The sequence below is a fragment of the Lithobates pipiens genome, unplaced genomic scaffold (assembly GCF_037356315.1).
Source record: "Lithobates pipiens isolate NorthernLeopardFrog02 unplaced genomic scaffold, aLitPip1_a1.2 Scaffold_3, whole genome shotgun sequence".
NCBI classification, from domain to species: domain Eukaryota; kingdom Metazoa; phylum Chordata; class Amphibia; order Anura; family Ranidae; genus Lithobates; species Lithobates pipiens.
The window spans coordinates 236,954,601-236,975,434 of record NW_027507790.1 but is presented as its reverse complement, the minus strand read 5'-3'; the positions used below and the strand labels follow the sequence as shown (position 1 = coordinate 236,975,434).

General features: G+C 44.1%; 1 protein-coding gene across 1 annotated transcript in view; it reads right to left on the bottom strand.

The window, feature by feature from the left end:
• Positions 1–20,834, bottom strand: part of CPLX4 (complexin 4) — a 74,599-nt gene that overhangs the window by 18,011 nt on the left and 35,754 nt on the right. The window contains exon 2 of the mRNA XM_077462910.1: positions 9,956–10,043. Within this exon, the coding sequence (XP_077319036.1) occupies positions 9,956–10,043 (88 nt within the window). The remainder of the gene's footprint in view (positions 1–9,955; positions 10,044–20,834) is intronic.

The window sequence follows — 20,834 nt, the reverse complement described above, 5'->3', positions numbered from 1 at the left end:
TTTTGGAAGGTGTGCGTCCCGTTACATCTGGCATAAAACGAATACAGCATTTCATAACAAGAACATCATACCAACAGTCAGATGTGGTGGGGGTTGCGTGATGGTCTGGGGGTGCTTTTCAGCTTTAGGACCTGGACAACTTACCATAATTGATGGAACCATGAATTCTGAGCTCCATCAGAAAATTCTGAAGGAGAATGTCCGGCCATGAATTTGTGACCTTAAGCTCAAGTGCACTTGAGTTATGCATCAGGGCAATGATCTGAAACACAACAGCAAGTCCACTTCTAAATGGTTCAAACAAAGCAAAATTTAGATTTTGGAGTGGCCTAGGCAAAGCCCGGACTTAAATCCAATTGAGATGCTGCATTATGACATTAGACAGGCCGCTTATGCTGGAAAACCCTCCAATGTGGCTGAATTAAAACAATTCTGCAAAGAAGAGTGGGCACAAATTGCTCCACAGCAATGTGAAAGACTCATTGCCAGTTATTGCAAATGCTTGATTGCAGTTGTTTCTCCCAAGGGTGGCACAACCAGTTATTAGGTTTAGGGGCAATTATTATTTTCACATAAAGCCAGGCAGGTTTGGACAGCTTTTTTGCCTTAATAAATGAAACCATCATTTAAAAACTGCATTTTGTATTTACTCGGGTTATCTTTGTGTAATAATAAAATGTGCTTAATGATGTGAGTCGTTTAAGTGTGACCACAATGCAAACAAAATAAACAATCAGATAGGGGACAAATACTTTTTCACAGCATTGTATAATGGACATTTGGTTTTTGATATTGCACTGGATTTTTTAATTCATGTGTTTGATTATATGGGCGACGCCACATTTTTTATTTTGTTTTCAAATCAGGATAAAAATGCATTTTGATTAAGCTTTCTGTCTGGCAGGTGAATATGACCTCTTTCACCCTTGTTACCTTACATGAGATGTGGATCTGAGAAGATTCCTTCAGAGATGAACATACTTAGACAGTTCTGAAGTGTGTGGCTATTGTACACAACAGCAAGCGATTATATAGCCATACTGCTGGGGTTGGCCAACTATGTAATAGTTGTATAGCTTTCACCACCATTGGCTGACTTGCTGTAAACTGCAAACAACCTTGGAGTTCTGACAACTTGAATGCTTGTTGCGTTCTTCATCTGTTTACTGATACAGTTCTCAGTCATTTAACTCTACGGTTATTTAAAGCATGGCTTCATCTTTTAGCAAATAGCACAAAACACAATATAATACAAGTATGTTTTCTGAAGTGTCTTTGTGCTGCTCTAATGGTATCTACAGATATTAGATCAGGAGTAGCGCAGTGTGCCGAAAAATGTTGAAAGAAATTGAGAGCGACGATTTTATTACAAAAACATGTCAACTTCACACTCTCAATCACAAAATGGATTTTTTATAAAGTAAATGCTTTAAACTATTAGAATAGTAGTGAGAAATTAACATCCTGCACTCTCACTCCTCAGATTAGCCCTAAATTCCTGCACCTTCACACCCCAGAGCAGCCCTAATTCATGCACCTTCACACCTCAGAGCAGCCCCAATTCATGCACCTTCACACCTCAGAGCAGCCCCAATTCCTGCACCTTCACACCTCAGAGCAGCCCCAATTCATGCACCTTCACACCTCAGAGCAGCCCCAATTCCTGCACCTTCACACCTCAGAGCAGCCCCAATTCCTGCACCTTTACACCCCAGAGCAGCCCCAATTCCTGCACCTTCACACCTCAGAGCAGCCCCAATTCATGCACCTTCACACCTCAGAGCAGCCCCAATTCATGCACCTTCACACCTCAGAGCAGCCCCAATTCCTGCACCTTCACACCTCAGAGCAGCCCCAATTCATGCACCTTCACACCTCAGAGCAGCCCCAATTCATGCACCTTCACACCTCAGAGCAGCCCCAATTCCTGCACCTTCACACCTCAGAGCAGCCCCAATTCCTGCACCTTCACACCTCAGAGCAGCCCCAATTCATGCACCTTCACACCTCAGAGCAGCCCCAATTCATGCACCTTCACACCTCAGAGCAGCCCCAATTCCTGCACCTTCACACCTCAGAGCAGCCCCAATTCCTGCACCTTCACACCTCAGAGCAACCCCAATTCCTGCACCTTCACACCTCAGAGCAGCCCCAATTCCTGCACCTTCACACCTCAGAGCAGCCCCAATTCCTGCACCTTCACACCTCAGAGCAGCCCCAATTCATGCACCTTCACACCTCAGAGCAGCCCCAATTCTTCCACCTTCACACTTCAGAGCAACCCCAATACCTGCACCTTCACAACTCTGATCTGCCCCAATTCACCTGCTCATCTGTCTCACCATTGTACCCCCCTGCACACCTGTCCCACCACTTTAACCCCCTGTACAGCTCCCCCACCACTGTACCACCCTGCTCTTCTGTCCCACCACTGTAACCCCCTGCTCCTCTGCCCCACCAATGTAGCCCCTTTCTCATCTGCACCGCCACTAACACCCTGCTTATCTGCACCACCAATGTACCCCCTTTCTCATCTGCCCCACCACTGTAACCCCCTGCACATCTGCCCCAACACTGCAACCCCCTGCTCACCTGCCCCCCCACTGTAACCCCCTGCTCACCTGCCCCCCCACTGTACCTCCCTGCACATCTGCTCCACCGCCATACCCCCAAGCTCTTCTGTCTCACCGCTGATCCATCTTCTCAACTGTCCTAACACTGAACTTATCTACTCATCTGTCTCACCACTGTAACCCCTTTTCTCATCTGCCCCACCAATGTACCTTCTCCAAATCTGTCCCACCTCTGTTCTCCCTGCTCTTCTGCCCCACCACTGTAACCCTCCGCTCATGTGTTCCACCAATGTACCACTTTTCTCCTCTGTACCCCTCTGCACATTTGCCCCACTTCTGTACCCCCCTGCTCCTCTGCCCCACTGCCGTAACCCCCTACTCATCTGTCCCACCAATGTACCTCCTTTCTCCTCTGCCCCACCACTGTACCCCCTGCTCTTCTGCCCAACCACTGTAACCCCCTGCTCATCTGTCCCACCAATGCACTTCCATTCACATCTGCCCCACTGCTGTACCCCCTTGCTCTTCTGTCCCTTCTTATCTGCCCCAACAGTGAACAACCCCTGCACATTTTTTCCACCACTGTAAACCCCTGCTCATCAGCCTCATCACTGTACTCCCCTGCTTTTCTGTCCAACAGCTGAACCCCCTTCCATCCCTCCCACCATTGTAACCCCCCTGCTCATCTGCCCCATCAATGTACCCCTTTTCTTATATGCCCCACCACTGTACCTCCCTGCACATCTGCTTCACCGTCGTATCCCCAAGCTCTTCTGTCTCACTACTGAATCACCTTCTCATCTGTCCTAACACTGAACCCATCTGCTCATCTGCCCAACCACTGTAACCTGTTTTCTTTGCTTTACACAGATGTTATTGCTTTGCCCCAAAAGGGCAAGGTGACAGGACTCTCAAAGTTTTAATTGTTAGGATAAGAGTTAAAGCCCAGACTTCTTATTTATTTCTGAATAGAGTGTTGGACGGTTACAGCTTGTCCCTAAAATGGAGGTTTCCTACAACTAAGGATGTCCTCTAACTCATGACAAGAAGTGATGGGAGATCTATCAGGGACACATTCAGAAATAAATATTTAGTAGGGTGTGGAAGGGTTAGAGGTTCTGTTTCTTTATTACTGCCTGTACCTTCCTGACTCTAATTCCCTCAACCATAATTTCTAGTATTAGGCTCACAGAGGCAGCTTTGGCTAGAGTTAGGCTTTAAGGTTAAGTTAGGTTAAAGGTTAAGTGTTAATTTGTAGGATTAGGTAAATGATTAAGCTTGCAGGTGGAGGTTATATATTAAGGTTTATTTCATCAGTTAGATTAAGTGTAAGTTTTGGGTGAGGGTAAGCTTAAGAATTAAGGTCAGTGTAAGGCTGAAGATTAAGGTTAGGACCTTATTTCAAAATGAACCAGTTTAACCTGCACTTGTATAGACCAAAGTCATTTTAACATTTCCACTATGGGCCTGTTGTTATTACTTATGATGTTGAAGTAATATATAAATCCAAAAAAGGTATAGAGGCACTTGTGGGTCTTGCAATGGAGATCCATTTTCTTTATCAAGATACTGTATAGTGTGTGTGTGTGTGTGTGTGTGTGTGTGTGTGTGTGTGTGTGTGTGTGTGTGTATATATATATATAATATACACACACATATATATATATATATATATATATATATATATATATATATATATATACATATATACACACATACACACACACACACACACACACACACACACACCGGCCACTTTATTGGTAGTACCGGGTTGGACCCCCTTTTGCCATCAGAACTGCCTTAATTCTTCGGGGCATAAATTCAACAAGGTGTTGGAAAAATTCTTGCCATTTTGGACCACATTGACATGATAGCATCATGCAGTTGCTGCAGATTTGTTGGCTGCGCATCCATGATAGGAATCTCTCATTCCACCACATCCCAAAGGTGCTCTATTGGATTGAGATCTGGTGACTGTGGAGGCCATTTGAGTACAGTGACCTCATTGTCATGTTCAAGACACCAGTAGTGAGATGATTTGAGCTTTGTGACATGGTGCATTATCCTGCTGGAAGGAGCCATCAGAAGATGGGTACACTGTAGTCATAAAGGGATGTACATGGTCAGCAACAATACTCAGGCAGGCCGTGGAACTTAACTGATGCTCAATTAGTACTAAGGGGCCCAAAGTGTGCCAAGAAAATATCCCCCACACCATTAGACCACCACCAGCCTGAACTGTTGAAAAAAGGCAGGATGGATCCATGCTTTCATGTTGTTTACACCAAATTCCGACCTCACCATCTGAATGTCGCAGCTGAAATTGAGACTCATCAGACCAGGCAACATTTATCCAATCTTCTATTGTCCAATTTTGGTGAGCTTGTGCGAATTGTGCCTCAGTTTCCTGTTCTTAGCTGCCAGGAGTGGCACCCGGTGTGGTCTTCTGCTGCTGCAGCCCAGCTGCTTCAAGTTTCAATGTGTTGTGCGTTCACAGATGGTATTCTGCATACCTTGGTTGTAATGAGTAGTTATTTCAGTTACTGTTGCCTTCCTATCATCACAATTCTCCTCTGACCTCTGACATCAACAAGGTATTTTGTCCACATAACTGCAGCTTAACTGCTTTAATCTGTTGTATTTGTACTTTACTGCTACTGGATCCTTTGTATACTTCCTATTTTATATATATTTGTCTATTTAGAAGCTGCCTTTCTCTCAAATAAAAAAATGAGAATTTTTTTTCATAAATCATGTAAATGACAATTACCCATGTGCAATAAAATTCATATGTGCAAGAAATGTATTAATTCAAAGTGACCCGTGCTTCAAAATGATATAAATCATCACATAAATAACAATTCATCTCATCAGCCCCCTGAAGATGCCAATCAGACGAAACACGCAGGATGGGGTCTTTTGGACGTAACAGAATCCTGCATGTTAATGGCCAAGCTCACAGCCTGTGTATTGTGGCTGGAGCCAGCACGATTTTAAAGGGATATACAAATTGTCAGGATTGACACTTGGATCATGTAATTGGAATATTTTTAAGAGTTTTGCAGAATGGAAACTTCGTTTTTTTCTTTCTTGCTTGGTTCTCCACTGTGGTAATTAAATGAGAGTTGAGGACAAAATTGTCATAAAAGGGGAGAAGTCAACTGAAGGCTAGATGAGAGTGGTTCGAGGGAGTATAGAAGACCGATGATAACAATCTTTCTGGTGAGCTGCTAGAGTGGATAACTGCTGGCCACAGGGTGTGCACATTACAGTGGAAGATAGAAGTCTGCAAAATATATGGAATATGGAAGACAGAGACCTGCTTTTTTGAGCACTTTATTTGGATGAACTTTAATATTGGTGCACTTTAACAACTCCTTGTCCAGCAACTTACCGGTATATCTTTGGATAGGATGATATCAATGCCACCCATTGATAGCCAGTGATTCCGAAGCCTGTAAAGGTAATCCGAGCAGCTAAAGAGCCACTTGATTACTTTAAGGTCTCATGTACATTGCTGCTGGTAAACGGACATTTAGGAGCAGTTGGACGTTTATTTTTCAGCTGCCCTTGAACTCTCCTCTGTTATCTTATCAGTACACAGGGTCGTTTATAGTCATTTCTAGGCAGTTGAGTTTAGAAGCATATTTTGGAATGTCAAAAAAATGTGTTCAGGATGAGTGTTCAGAGGCATTTGAAATGCCTGTAACAGCTTGTAAACACATGTAAACGCGGTAACACGCGTTTAGCCATGTTTCGTTTACAGGCGTTTTTAATTTTTGACAATTTGAAAATGCTTCTAAAACACAAACGTCCTATGTACATGAAGCCAGGCAGGGGGAACCCACAGCCGCTTTAACCGGGCTCTCCTGAGTGATCAGGGAGCTCCATAAGGAAGCAACTGGTGGCACCTGGCTCCAGGCACACAGTGAGGAACTGATGTTGTTATTCCTACTGTGTGACATGAGAAACTGGAAGCTACAATGATTTAGTCACTTACAGTTTCTGCTCTTTGTTTATCTGGCTGTTATCAGCCAGGGAAGCAGCCAATCAGAGCGATTTGTGTCTGCATTGGAGGCCAGAGGATAGGTCTAGGGTCTAAAACCCCCCAGATCTCTACATAAAAAGGACGTGTCACGCCCCATGCTGTCACAAGGCATGCTTTTCATTCCTTCTGATAGCAAATAAAAACAGAGAATACATGGAAGGGAGAGAAACAAAGAAAAAGGTAGAGAAAGAATAAGAAAAAGAACAAGGATTACCGCTAGAGAGAGGGATGGGGGGGACAAGAAATTAGCATAGAGAGAGGTAAAAGGGACAGAAAGGAGAACAAAGAGAAAGAGTGGTACATCCTAAAATGTACCATAAGGGGTTTTAATACTGTACGAGTGGAAGGGACTAGGGGAGCAAATTACTTGTCTTGCCTTGGGTGCTGACAACCCACACTACCAAAATAATTTTACTGTTAGGGATCCCCCAACTTTATTTTATCAAGGGGTCACGGCACTAGGGGGTTGAGAACTAATGCTCTAGGGCCTCTGCTTTAAAAAAAAATAAAATAAAAATTAATATGTTTGTTTCTTAGCAGTTTTCTTTCTAGCAAAAAAGGTAAACAATGTAAGAAATTTGGCCCGGACTGGAAGTGATTAATTATTGAAGCACGGGACACTTTATTTGGATGAATGGACTTTTTGCACATATGATTTTTATAGCACCTGTAGCAAGGACTTTTACCTCTTTTGGTCTAATGAGAAGGCCAAGGTCAAAGATATCTGACATCCTTCAATAGGTGGTGGTTGTGAGGCATAGTGGGTGCAAAGATGGTGAAAAGTCATTGGGCGCCAGACACTTCTGGGATGTAAAAGAGGTTTTATTTCTTTTGACAGTTCTTTTTATATATTGTGGGGAAAGAGAGTTAGGGCCAGGACACCCTTAGATAGTTGCAAACTCAATTGGCAGACTCTGAGACTTCAATAGGAGAACAGCCATACAGGGAAAGGCCCCAGCAAGGCGCCACTTCTGCATGTGCAGGATTGCTGTTTCCTATGGCAACAGTTCATTAACAATTCCTAACTCAACGTATAAGTTCTTTCAGCTCCACTACAACTGCTCCTTGCAGTTCTTTAATACTGAGCTCCTGGTCTTTCACAAGGCCCCTTTGATTCACTGACTATGAATGCCTTGAGCTCCTCCAAGCCCCTCAAGAATCACCTCTGCTCTTCTGCTGGGTCCCTAGCTTGGCACTCCAGATACTCCTCAAGCTTCACCCCTGCTAACCGGCTCGGTCCCTGATTTGACACACCAGGCTGCTCTGCAAGCATCTCCTCTGCTGGTTGGGTCCCTGGCTTGATCACCGCCTGAAGTTTCCCAATTCCCCATCGTGCTCTTCAATGAAAATATGGATCCTGTACTTGCTTCAGTTACTCATTGTAGTCCTTGGTAAAGGTGATTGGTCCCTTCATGGCGACAGCTTCCCTTCTCTGATCACGACAGGTTGGACTGCAAGCGGAAGACCCAACCCTGCGCTGCCCTCTTACTTCTGGATAGGCCCCCACAGCCTGGCAGCCAGATGCCCCTGGGATAGGCCCAATCTCTGGCCTAGCAGACCGGGGCAGATGACATACGTCCACCCAGACAGCGGTCCGGGTGGCACAGAACACAGATCACGTGACCTCACCTGAATATATAGGCTTTTCCAGCAAGCCAAGGGATTAAAGAAAACTTCTGCCCATTGGCTGGGACACCCACATACACATACACATAACCTGACCTTGGGTTGCCCTTCTCATATCTAGTACTGCCAAGTGCCCGGCTACCTAGTGGTAGAAGATAAATCAATGGATCTCTAACAATTTAACTATGGTAGCTACCCTTGCCAAGGAATTTCGTTTGTCACTCCCTGACAAAACCCCAGGGCCCTACACACATAAGACAAATTGATTATTATGTGATGATTTATGAATGTTTATATAATTTTGAAGTAAACGTTTCATGAATTAATCCATTTCTTGCACATGTGAATTTTATTGTGGAATTGTCATTTATGTGATTTAGGAATTTTATACACGTAGGTTGTTGTATTAAGTAGCACACATAGTGGCAAATTAGTGACGCATTTTATATTTATATATTTATTTAGGTTTTAGATTACCACATATATAGCAGAGCCGTCACAGGTTTTTTTTTGTTTTATATTTGTTGTGTAGTAGTCACACTAGAATGATGGAAGCTCTCTATTAACTAAAAAATGGCCTGGTGGTGAAAATCTATTTGGGCCAGTAGAAATGCAAGCTCGGAATTTTGATTTTTAGAACCACTTGCACAGTTAAGAAGGTTGTCTGACCTTCATTACTGTAGCACAGAAGTTTTTTTTTTACCTTAACGCATAGAATGCATTAAGGTAAAAAAAAAAAACTTAAGGCATTCAAACCATTTTAACCACTATTGGGCACTTTTATCCTCTTCCTGCCCAGGCCAATTTTTAGCTTTCAGCGCTGTCACACTGATGAGGTGGCACCGATGGGCACTAATAGTCAGTGCCCTTATTATCAATGCAAATGTCTCCTTCCACACTAGCTGGTTACCGGCTCTCTCCTCTCCTCACGCACAGCCTGAGGAAAGGAATGCTGATAATGGCTAGTGTGTTTACAGCGTGATCAGCTGTGATTGGACACAGCCAATCATGTAGCCGCTGTCGTTGGCTCTTTACCCCAATCACTGTTTTCTAAGGACACAGCTCACCTCTGATCACCGCATGCCAAGAATGGGAGGACACCATATGACGTCCTCCCAGAACTAGAGTGGTCCCGCCCAGCCATCATTTGACTATACGGCAGGTGGGAACCAGTTAAAATAGAACTAAAGACATAACTCCTTATTATTTTGAATACAGTAAGGGACGGTTATAACCCTTGTCAGGTTTTGTTTGCCATCTGTGCCCCATTGGGAAGATTTAGCTTTATATCCTGTCCCATAGCCACAACAGGAAGTGAAAGGAAATCCCTCCAAAGTAAGGAAATCCCTGGTTGTCACCAAAACTGGAAGATGTCCCCTCTATTACTGTTCTGGGCACAACACAAAAATTGGGATTTTTTTTCACTCTCGGTGATAACAGTAAACAGAACAGATAGAGAGGATACATCTCCCAAACGGGGACACAGACAACAGTAAAAGCCTGACAGATGTTCTAATCCCTCTCCACTCTATCCAAAACAAAAAAAAAAAAAAAAAAAAGTTTTGCGTTTAGTTAAACTTAAATGTGTCCACTATATAGCTAAATTACAGAACAGCCTTGTAGGCAAGAACAGCAGAAAGAAGAACATACAGTAAAAAAGAAGCACATTTCCCAATGCTGTACAGCTCAGCTTTATATTTCTTACTTGCGGCAGTCTGTACTTTTCTCTCAGGTGTACACGCAGCGTGGCCCTTTCTGCTTTCTTCTGGATAAACGTGGCATCTCTTTCCATCCTGTCAATCAAAAGGACGTATGAATCATCAGTCAACATAACCAAAATCAAGTATGGATGCTTACAGTGCATCTGGAAAGTATTCACAGCTCTTCACTTTTTCCACAATACCCCATAATGACAACGTGAAAGAAGTTTGTTTGAAATCTGATTGGATTAGATTGGATATGATTTGGAAAGCCACACACCTGTCGATTTAAGGCCCCTGAGGCAGGATTGTATGTAGGCACAGATCTGGAGAAGGGCACGGAATCATTTCTGAAGCATTAAAGGTCCCAATGAGCACAGTGACCTCCATCATCCATGAATAGAAGAAGTTTGGAATCACCAGGACTCTTCCTAGAGCAGGCTGCCCAGCCAAACTGAGCGATCAGAGGAGAAAGGCCTTAGTCAGGGAGGTGACCAAGAACCTGATGATCACTCTGACAGAGCTCCAGTGTTTCTCTGTGGAGAGAGAGGAGAACCTTCCAGAAGAACAACCATCTCTGCAGCACTCCACCAATCAGGCCTGTATGGTAGAGTGGCTAGATGGAAGCCACTCCTCAGTAAAAGTCACATGACCTCCTGCCTGGAGTTTGCCAAAAGGCACCTGAAGGACTCTCAGACCATGAGAAACAAAATTCTCTGGTCTGATGAAATAAAGATTGAACTCTTTGGCCTGAATGGCAAACGTTATGTCTGGAGGAAACCAGGAACCGCTCATCATCTGGCCAATACCATCCCTACAGTGAAGCATGGTGGTGGCATCATCATGCTGTGGGGATGTTTTTCAGCAGCAGGAACTGGGAGACTAGTCAGGTTTGAGGGAAAGATGAATGCAGAATTGTAGAAACAACCTTCATGAAAACCTGCTCCAGAGCATTCTGGACCTCATGTGCCCCCCCCACCCCAAAGCACCTTGTCCCCATGTTGATGAGGACAAGGGCCCTTCCTGACAATCCTGGCCATTTGGTTGTCGGGGTCTGCGGGGGGGGGGGGGTCTTGTCCATTGTCTGCTTCCCTATTCTCTTCTTCCAATGCAGACATGATGCTCTCTCCTGCTGCAATGCACTGTGCACAACGACTTATATTGGCATGGGGCGTGGTCACCGGGTGATGTCATCCAGTGGCCCCGCCTCCTTATGACGTCACCGTCCCATCATGCCCCGGGTGGTGATGACATAAGGGGGCCGGGTCACGGATGACTTCACCCGGTGACCACGTCCCCTGCATATACAAGTCGTTGCGCACCGCGCACACGGTATTAGGCTGGATTCACACCTATGCATTTTTAGTACTTTTTGCATTTTGCACTACAGTCCATTTACCGTGGTTTCCTATAGAACATGTTCTGTAGGGCAAATCTGCAAAAAGCACTAAAAATGCATAGGTGTGAATCCAGCCTTACAGCGGGAGAGATCGTCGTTTCAACATCGGAAGAAGAGTAGAGAGAAGGAGACGACGGAGAAGACCGAGCCACCGCTAGCAAAGAGTGGGCAAAAGAGCAGAAGATAGTGGAGGAGCCCAGCAGAAGACACCGGAGAGCGGGAGAAGAGGGCGGAGAAGGAAGAGACTCCTGAAGTCGGAAGAGACCCCCGGAGCTGCCTAATAAAGTACTTTAAAAACCTGTGTAGTGTGTTTTATTTTTGACACTTTTTTTTCCAGGTGAATGGGTAGGAGTATTAGGGGTTATTAAAGGGGGCTTCCAGATTCCGATAAGCCCCTCGCCCACAGACCCCGACAACCAACGGCCAGGGTTTTTGGGAAGAGGCCCTTGTCCTCATCAACATGGGGACAAGGTGCTTTGGTGTGGGGGGCACAGTGCCCTCCTTGCCCCTAAGCACCTACCCCCATGTTGAGGGCATACGGCCTGGTACAGTTCAGGGGGGCGCCCGCTCATCCCCATCCCCATCCCCTTTCCTGACCGGCTGGGCTGCGTGCTCGGATAAGAGTTTGGTATGGATTTTGGGGGGACCCCCACAACGTTTTTTCGGCGAATGGGGTTCCTCTTAAAATCCATACCAGACCGAAGGGCCTGGTATTGTCTAAGGGGGGAACCCCACGCCATTTTTTTTTTTTCATTTTGGCGGGGGTTCCCCTTCATCCTCAGCACACAAGTCGCACCACAAGTCAGATCATGAAGATTCGACTTCTGGTGGGACTTCTATTCAAATCAATGGGCTCCCATAGTGAACCATTGATTTTGAATAGAGGCAGAGAAACACACCTAAAAATAGCACCACTAAATGTGCATTAACACCAATGCAAAACGCTGATAAAATTGCGTTTTTACAGCAGCATTTTCCTGCCAGCAATCCGACACTCTGAACGGCCGTTTATGAGCTCCAGTGTGCATGGAGCTTTATAGTATGTGCAACAGATTTTGAATTTATCCACAATTAGATAGCAGCACGACGCCCAGTTATTTTTATATGGTTTTGATGTGAACAGGCACCACTGAAAATGTGATTTTCATTGTCGTGCAATTCTGTCGCATCTGAAATTGCACTGTGTGTGAACTATATGATCCAATCTGTCATTAGCAGTTTTTGTTTGTAAGAGTCTCCCCTGTAAAAGTTTGGTTACCTGTTGATCTTGCCAGTAGATACATTATTTTTCCCCTTCCAATTTTACAGAAATATTTGAGATTTGCATACTATCTCTTTAGATACATTTTCAACATAGAAACTGCTGCCACTAATAAATGTACAAATACTAAACACCTGAAAAATGGAAAACCCTCTGAAAGAGGTATTGAGAAGTTAAAAATAAACCTACTGTATCAGTATATCCTTATATTCAAGATGATTTATTTAAATTAACCGTAAATGTATCAATATAATTAAACCGGACCCTTATCCTAAACCCTAAATTCAATATATGACATTAAAGTGTATCTAATCCCAAAAACTACAATACAATTCTGTGTATTTCAGTTTATCAGTCTTTAGATATGGTGACTACATTAGTGCTCTAATTTCAGGCCTTTTTTTCTCATTTATTTTCCCTTGATAATCCTGCGAATAATTGACCACCCAGGGACACTTCCCGTCCCTGGGTGGTCACTGTGTCAATAGAGGAAGCCATGGTTGTCACCCAAATATGTTCTTAGCCTAAAAACTTAAAACAAATGCAGCCACATTTAAAATGACTGCTAAGCTGCAATTAAGGGTATAACTACAGACTCTGGGGTCCCATAGTGACTCCCTTCTTTTCTCTGTTTGTGGCACCTGTGGCAAATCATGCCAGTGGTCTCCATATAACATTTATATACATCAAGGATAGCTGGAGAGCTGTCAGCATAGTCAGTACACTACTAGAGACCGGTACTGCAGATAGATATCTCACAAAAGTGAGTACACCACTCACATTTTTTATTCTATCTTTTCATGTGACAACACTGAAGAAATGCTACAATGTAAAGTAGTGAGTGTAGAGCTTGTACAACAGTGTAAATTTGCTGTCCCCTCAAAATAACTCAACACACAGCCATTAATGTCTAAACCGCTGGTAACAAAAGTGAGTACACCCCTAAGTGAAAATGTCCAAATTGGGCCCAATTAGCCATTTTCCCTCCCGGTGTCATATTACTCGTTAGTGTTACAAGGTCTCAGGTGTGAATGTGGAGCAGGTGTGTTAAATTTGGTGTTATCGCTCTCACTCTCTCATACAGGTCACTGGATGTTCAATATGGCACCTCATGGCAAAGAACTCTCTGAGGATTTGACAAATGTTGCTCTACATAAAGATGGCCTAGGCTATAAGAAGATTGTCAAGACCCTGAAACTGAGCTTAAGCATGGGGCCAAGACCATACAGCAGTTTAACAGCACAGGTACCCCTCAGAACAGGCCTCGCCATGGTTGACCAAAGAGGTTGAGTGCACATGCTCAGCATCATATCCAGAGGTTATCTTTGGGAAATAGATGTATGAGTGCTGCCAACACTGCTGCAGAGATTGAAGGGGTGGGGGGTCAGCCTGTCAGTGCCCAGACCATACCCTGCACACTGCATCAAATTGGTCTGCATGACTGTCAACCCAGAAGGAAGCCTCTTCTAAAGATGATGCACAAGAAAGCCAGCAGTTTTCTGAGGACAAGCAGACTAAGGACATGGATTACTGGAACCATGTCCTGTGGTCCGATGGGACCAAGATAAACTTATTTGGTTCAGATGGTGTCAACCAGAGCACAAAGACAAGTGTGTCTTTCCTACAGTCGAGCATGGTGGTGGGAGTGTCATGGTCTGGGGCTGCATGAGTGCTGCCAGCACTTGGGATCTACAGTTCATTGAGGGAACCATGAATGCCAACATGTACTGTGACATACTGAAGCAGAGCATGATCTCCTCCCTCTGGAGACTGGGCTGCAGGGCAGTATTCCAACATGATAACAACCCCAAACACACCTCCAAGATGACCACTGCCTTGCTAAAGAAGCTGAGGGTAAAGGTGATGGACTGGCCAAGCTTGTCTCCAGACCTAAACCCTTTTGAGCATCTGTGGGGCATCCTCAAATGGAAGGTGGAGGAGCGCAAGGTCTCTAACATCCACCAGCTCCATGAGATTGTCATGGAGGAGTAGAAGAGGACTCCAGTGGCAACCTTTGAAGCTCTGGTGAACTCCATGCCCAACAGGGTTAAGGCAGTGCTGGAAAATATTGGTGCCAACAGAAAATATTGACACTTTGGACCCAATTTAGAGATTTTCACTTAGGGGTGTACTCACTTTTGTTGCCAGCGGTTTAGACATTAATGGCTGTGTGTTGAGTTATTTTGAGGGGACAGCAAATTGACACTGTTATACAAGCTGTACACTCACTACTTTACATTGTAGCAAAGCGTCATTTCTTCAGTGTTGTCACATGAAAAGATAGAAGAAAATATTTACCAAAATGTGAGGGGTGTACTCACTTTTGTGAGATACTGTAGGTCTCTATGAATAAGCTCAATCTGGGTAAAATGTATCAGAGGGCATGGCCTAGGGCGGGGACTGTGTCAGAGGCCTACTGCTTTGATTAACCACTTAAGGACCACCGCATGCCAATGTACGTCATCACAATGGCATGTACAGGCACAAGCACGTACATGGACGTGCTTGCCTTCCAGCGGGTGGGGGGTCCGATCGGACCCCCTCCCGCTGGATGCGGTGGTCCGTTTCGCTTCAGGAGCGATCCGGGATGAGGGGATGGCCATTGGTTTCTGGCCATCCCCTCTCGATCGCTCCTGGCGAATGAAAAGCTTCCTCCCACTGTGTATAGTAAACACAGGCAGGGAGGAAGTGATGTCATTCTCCTCGGGGCGGTCTTTTTGACCGGACTACGAGGAGAAGTGAAAGTAAGTGTGCACCAACACTACACTAACACATAGGCACACACAGGCACACAAAGCCCCCCCCCCCCGATCCCCCCCCCCCCAGTCACAGTGTCACTGATTGCAGTGATCATTTATTTACTGATCACTGCATTCAGTGTCAGTTGTGACAGTAAAAACTGTCAGGGCAGTTAGTGTTAGGTCCAGGGTAGCCCCCCTACCACCCCCCAATAAAGGTTTAACCCCCTGATTGCCCCTAGAGTTAACCCTTTCACCCCCTTTTGCCAGTGTCACTAAGCGATCGTTTTTCTGATTGCTGCATTAGTGTCGCTAGGTAGCTAGTTATTTTTTTAGGTTCACCGCCAGGTTTTTATAGCGCTAGGTACCCCCATATACTACCCAATAATGGTTTTAACCCTCTGATTGCCCCTAGTTAACCCTTTCACCCCCTTTTGCCAGTGTCACTAAGAGATCGGTTTTCTGATCGCTGCATTAGTGTCACTGGTGCCGCTAAGTAGCTAGTTATTTTTTTAGGTTCACCGCCAGGTTTTTATAGCGCTAGGTACCCCGATATACTACCCAATAACGGTTTTAACCCCCTGATTGGCCCTAGTTAACCCTTTCACCCCCTTTTGCCAGTATCACTAAGCGATCGTTTTTCTGATCGCTGCATTAGTGTCACTGATGCCGCTAGGTAGCTAGTTATTTTTTTAGGTTCACCGCCAGGTTTTTATAGCGCTAGGTACCCCGATATACTACCCAATAATGATTTTAACCCCCTGATTGCCCCTAGTTAACCCTTTCACCCCCTTTTGCCAGTGTCACTAAGCGATCATTTTTCTGATCGCTGCATTAGTGTCACTAGTGTCGCTAGGTAGCTAGTTATTTTTTTAGGTTCACCGCCAGGTTTTTATAGCGCTAGGTACCCCCATATACTGCCCAATAATGGTTTTAACCCCCTGATTGCCCCTAGTTAACCCTTTCACCAGCGATCACAGTATAAGTGTCACTGGTGATGCTGGTTAGCCAGTTAGTTATTTAGGTTCCCCGTCAGATTTTTATATAGCGCCAGGGACCCCCATATACTACCTAATAAAAATTTGAACCCCCTGATTGCCCCTAGTTAACCCTTTCCACCAGTGATCACCGTATAAGTGTTACGGGTGACTCTGGTTAGTTTGCTTTTTATAGCATCAGGGCACCCACCATTTATTACCCAATAAAGGTTTAACCCCCTGATCACCCGGCGGGTGATATCAATTAGGTTTTAGGGTTAGGGTCTGCGTTGCCCCAGGCAGCGCTAGGTTAGTGCCAGTACCGCTAACACCCACGCACAAAGCATAAACCTCCCGTAGTGGTATAGAATCTGGACAGATCAATATCTGATCTGATCTATACTAGCGTCCCCAGCAGTTTAGGGTTCCAAAAAAACGCATTGTTAGCAGGATCAGCCCAGATACCTGCTAGCACCTGCGTTTTGCCCCTCCGCCCAGCCCACCCAAGTGCAGTATCGATCGATCGCTGTCACTTACAAAACACTAAACACATAACTGCAGCGATCGCAGAGTCAGGCCTGATCCCTGCGATCGCTAACAGTTTTTTTTGGTAGTGTTTTATATTTAAATCCGGAAGGCAGTGCTTGGTTTTCGGGGGTCCCGTATGTGGCTAGGCTCCCAAAAAGTCCCCCACATGTGGTTTCCCCGTACTCGGGAGAAGCAGCAGAATTTATTTTGGGGTGTAATTTGACTTATGCCCATAGCATGTGTGAGCAATATATCATTTAGTGACAACAATTTTTTTTTTTAATATTCCTGCAACTTGTGGCAAAATATAAAATATTTCATGGACTCAACATGCCTTTCAGTAAATAGCTTGGGGTGTCTACTTTCCAAAATGGGGTCATTTGGGGGGGTTTTGTGCTATTTTGGCATTTTATGGCCTTCGAAACTGTGATAGGTAGTGAGGAGTGAAATCAAAAATTTGCATCCTTAGAAATCCTGAAGGCAGTGATTGGTTTTCGGGGTGCCGTACGCAGCTAGACTCCCAAAAAGTCCCACATATGTGGTATTTCCGTACTCAGGAGAAGCAGCAGAATATATTTTGGGGTGCAATTCCACATATAACTATGGCATGTCTGAGCAATATATCATTTAGTGACAACTTTTTGTAAACTTTTTTTTTTTTTTTTTTTTTTGTGTCATTATTCAATCACTTCGGACAAAAAAAAAATATTAAATGGGCTCAACATGCCCCTCAGAAATTTCCTTGGGGTGTCTACTTTCCAAAATGGGGTCATTTGTGGGGGGTTTGTACTGCCCTGCCATTTTAGCACCTCAAGAAATGAGATAGGCAGTCGTAAATTAAAAGCTGTGTAAATTCCAGAAAATGTACTCTAGTTTGTAGACGCTATAACTTTTGCGCAAACCAATAAATATACGCTTATTGACATTTTTTTTACTAAAGACATGTGGCTGAATAAATTTTGCCCTAAATGTATGACTAAAATTGACTTTATTCGATTTTTCTTATAACAAAAAGTAGAAAATATCTTTTTTTCTCAAAATTTTCGGTCTTTTTCCATTTATATCGCAAAAAATAAAAATCGCAGAGGCAATCAAATACCATCAAAAGAAAGCTCTATTTGTGGGAAGAAAAGGATGCAAATTTCGTTTGGGTACAACATTGCATGACCACACAATTACCAGTTAAAGCAGTGCAGTGCAAAATTGTAAAAAGACCTCTAGTCCTTAGGCTGAAAATTGGTCCGGGGCTGAAGTGGTTAAACTTCATGGTGGAACATTATGAAAGTGTAGCTTTGTTTTAACTTTTGCCATGTGTGCTGAGTGGGATGAGCTCCAAAAGCCAAAACCCAGTGAGGAGGGGGCCTGGAGGAATATGTTCAGGGTTTGGAGTGGTGCATTCTGGGCCCATAAAGTATTAGCACAGCGAAGAACACGAGAGACCTTACCTCTGGTTCATGGGGGCCCAACCAGATTATCTCCTACCCTAGGCATTGGTGGTTCCACCAATGGCTGCAATATATTACATTATTGTTCTTGGATTTAGTAATTCTTTAACCCCTAACCTAACCCTTAAATTTAAAATGACTCTCTCATGAAAACTATTGTTATGTGTAAAGCAGTAAATCCTCTCCTTTTCAAGTTCTCACAACGACAAACACCGCTCTGAGTTTTCATCCCCTGAAATCTGCTAGGAAACTGTTACTTCTGCCGGTCTCCTGGGTCTCATGGGGAACACACTGGTTCCTCCCTCTGACCTCAAATCGCTGTAGGAGACATAGAAGACTTGAGGTTAAATTTGAGGTCAGAGACAGGAACCAGTGATAGCTACAGAGGACCCAAGATTGAAGTGTTGGTTTTCCGAACGGACTTCTGAGGACAAGAACTTGCAAAAGTGATGCCATTCGGGGGTGCTGGGGCAAACAAAGGTGAGTATTTGCAGCCTGTGTTTACAGGTAGTAGCCATAGTTTTTGTGACAGGGTCCATGTTCTGCCTCCTCTTAACTTGAAGTCTTTGGAGAGCACTGTGTTTACAGTTCAAAAAAGTATCACATGTAATGGTAAAATTTCTATGTCTAAGTGTAAACATTTTGCAGGAAGTCCCTGCTTCTAACAGTTTGAGGTCTCCAGTGGTTACACGAGTGCATTGCAGCATAAAAATACTCTTTTAAAAGTACAGTTATCCTTTATCCTTAACCTTAAAGTTTAATTCTTCAACATAAGTAAAACCTAATCCTCTTACATTTAAGTGTGAGGAGGATGTTATAGGGAGGACAACTATTGTTGCACTGCATGTAAAGTACACACAGATAGCTGCATACATTAGTATGGGAGGGGTCCATTAATGTGCACCACATCCAGGAGAATAAACTAATGGACTAATTTAACTATTATATAACAATCCCCCATTTCTTCTAGGGAGAAATCTCACCATTTGAGTCGCAGGTTATTATTACAGCATAACGGAGTTTATTGTTTTTCTTCTGGATCCTTTCAAGGTGATCCTCTCTCCTATTTTAAAGCCCTGTACACACAGGCAGAATGTCAGCACAAAAAATACCGGCTGACACTCTGCACGTGTTTATGATGGTCTGTCCAACAGAACCGGGTGAACGGACGTCCGCCGGACATGCATGCTGGAAAACGAGCAGGTGACCGCCTCCCGATCAGCGCTCTCAGACAATGGCAGAGAGCATTGATCAGAGTGTTCTGGCAGGGGGGGGGGGGGGGGGGCATCCCCCTATCAGAACACAACAGCTCAGTAGGGGAGATCGCTGTACTAACTTTGCATCTCAACCAGAGCTGTCAGCTGTAGTGTGTACCCAGCTTAAAAGTTGCCAACTATGCAGGAGATAGCATATCTGAGCTGCTGCATGTAAGGCGTATTTATTTGCTAAGAGCAGTATCTCTGCATAAAACTGCATATGTTCTTACATGTAGTTTAATTTTGGTGTTAAAAAACCTATCTGCCCTGGTTTAAAGGAATGTAGCCACACTCTTCTGCATGTCCCTGAGATGGATTTAGGGACTATAAACTATGATAGTGTGCATAGATCAGTGCAAGTGTCTGCAATGAACATGCACTGCTCGTTAAAACGAAAGTGAGAGGAAAAGGAAAGGTTCAGGAGATCACAAAGGATGTTACAATGAGGCAGAAAAACACAGTAAAATATATTTCATGAAAAATGAATTGGGGCCATTAGGTAGTGATTATTTTTGGAGAATAAGGACATTGTTTAGGGTCACTTTAACTTTTTCCTCCCTCAAAGACTTATTCAAACAGAATTCAGAGTTTTTGCCAAGCCCATAAAAACTCAACTTTCTGCTTTACCTTCAGTGTTGTTAGAAATTGTGCGTTTATGAGGGCAATGCCAGCACATTTTACTCAAATTAGCCTTCCATTCAGAAATGGCTACACCATATTTCAGCAGGAATGGAAGTAAAGTCTTAGGGAAATTTTGCTTAGCTGACATATTATTTCCAACTCTCCGGCAGCTTCATTGGTAATGGTCAATTTATATAAGTCAAGTAGGCATGGAGTGATTTCCCAGTAGGCCCATTCACGCATGGTGCCAGAAAGAGGACTTGTAGCTATAAACACTCCCATACAGTATGACTTTTTTTCTTTCTTTACTAATTCACTGTGGGTGGGGGTAGCAAAATACTGGGACAGGTAAAATGCATTCAATCTACTCTACACACAGCACATTTATGGAACCAGTTCTTCAGTAGAACCCAAGGCCCAACATAATTGGCATTGGTGCCTAAGAAGAGGGATACCCCGTGGCTGATGCTCAGTGATGCTGAATGATAGATGGGTTAAGATAACAGCAGCATAGCTGCCACAGCTTTGTAACTCTCTTGTTATGGGTACAGCACCCCCTAGTGTGGCTAAAGTATCAAGGTTAGGATTTTTGTTAGTGTAGGTAAATTCAGGCTTGGCTGGCAGCCAAGATTGTTTGTTTTTCTGGGTCAGGGTTGAGT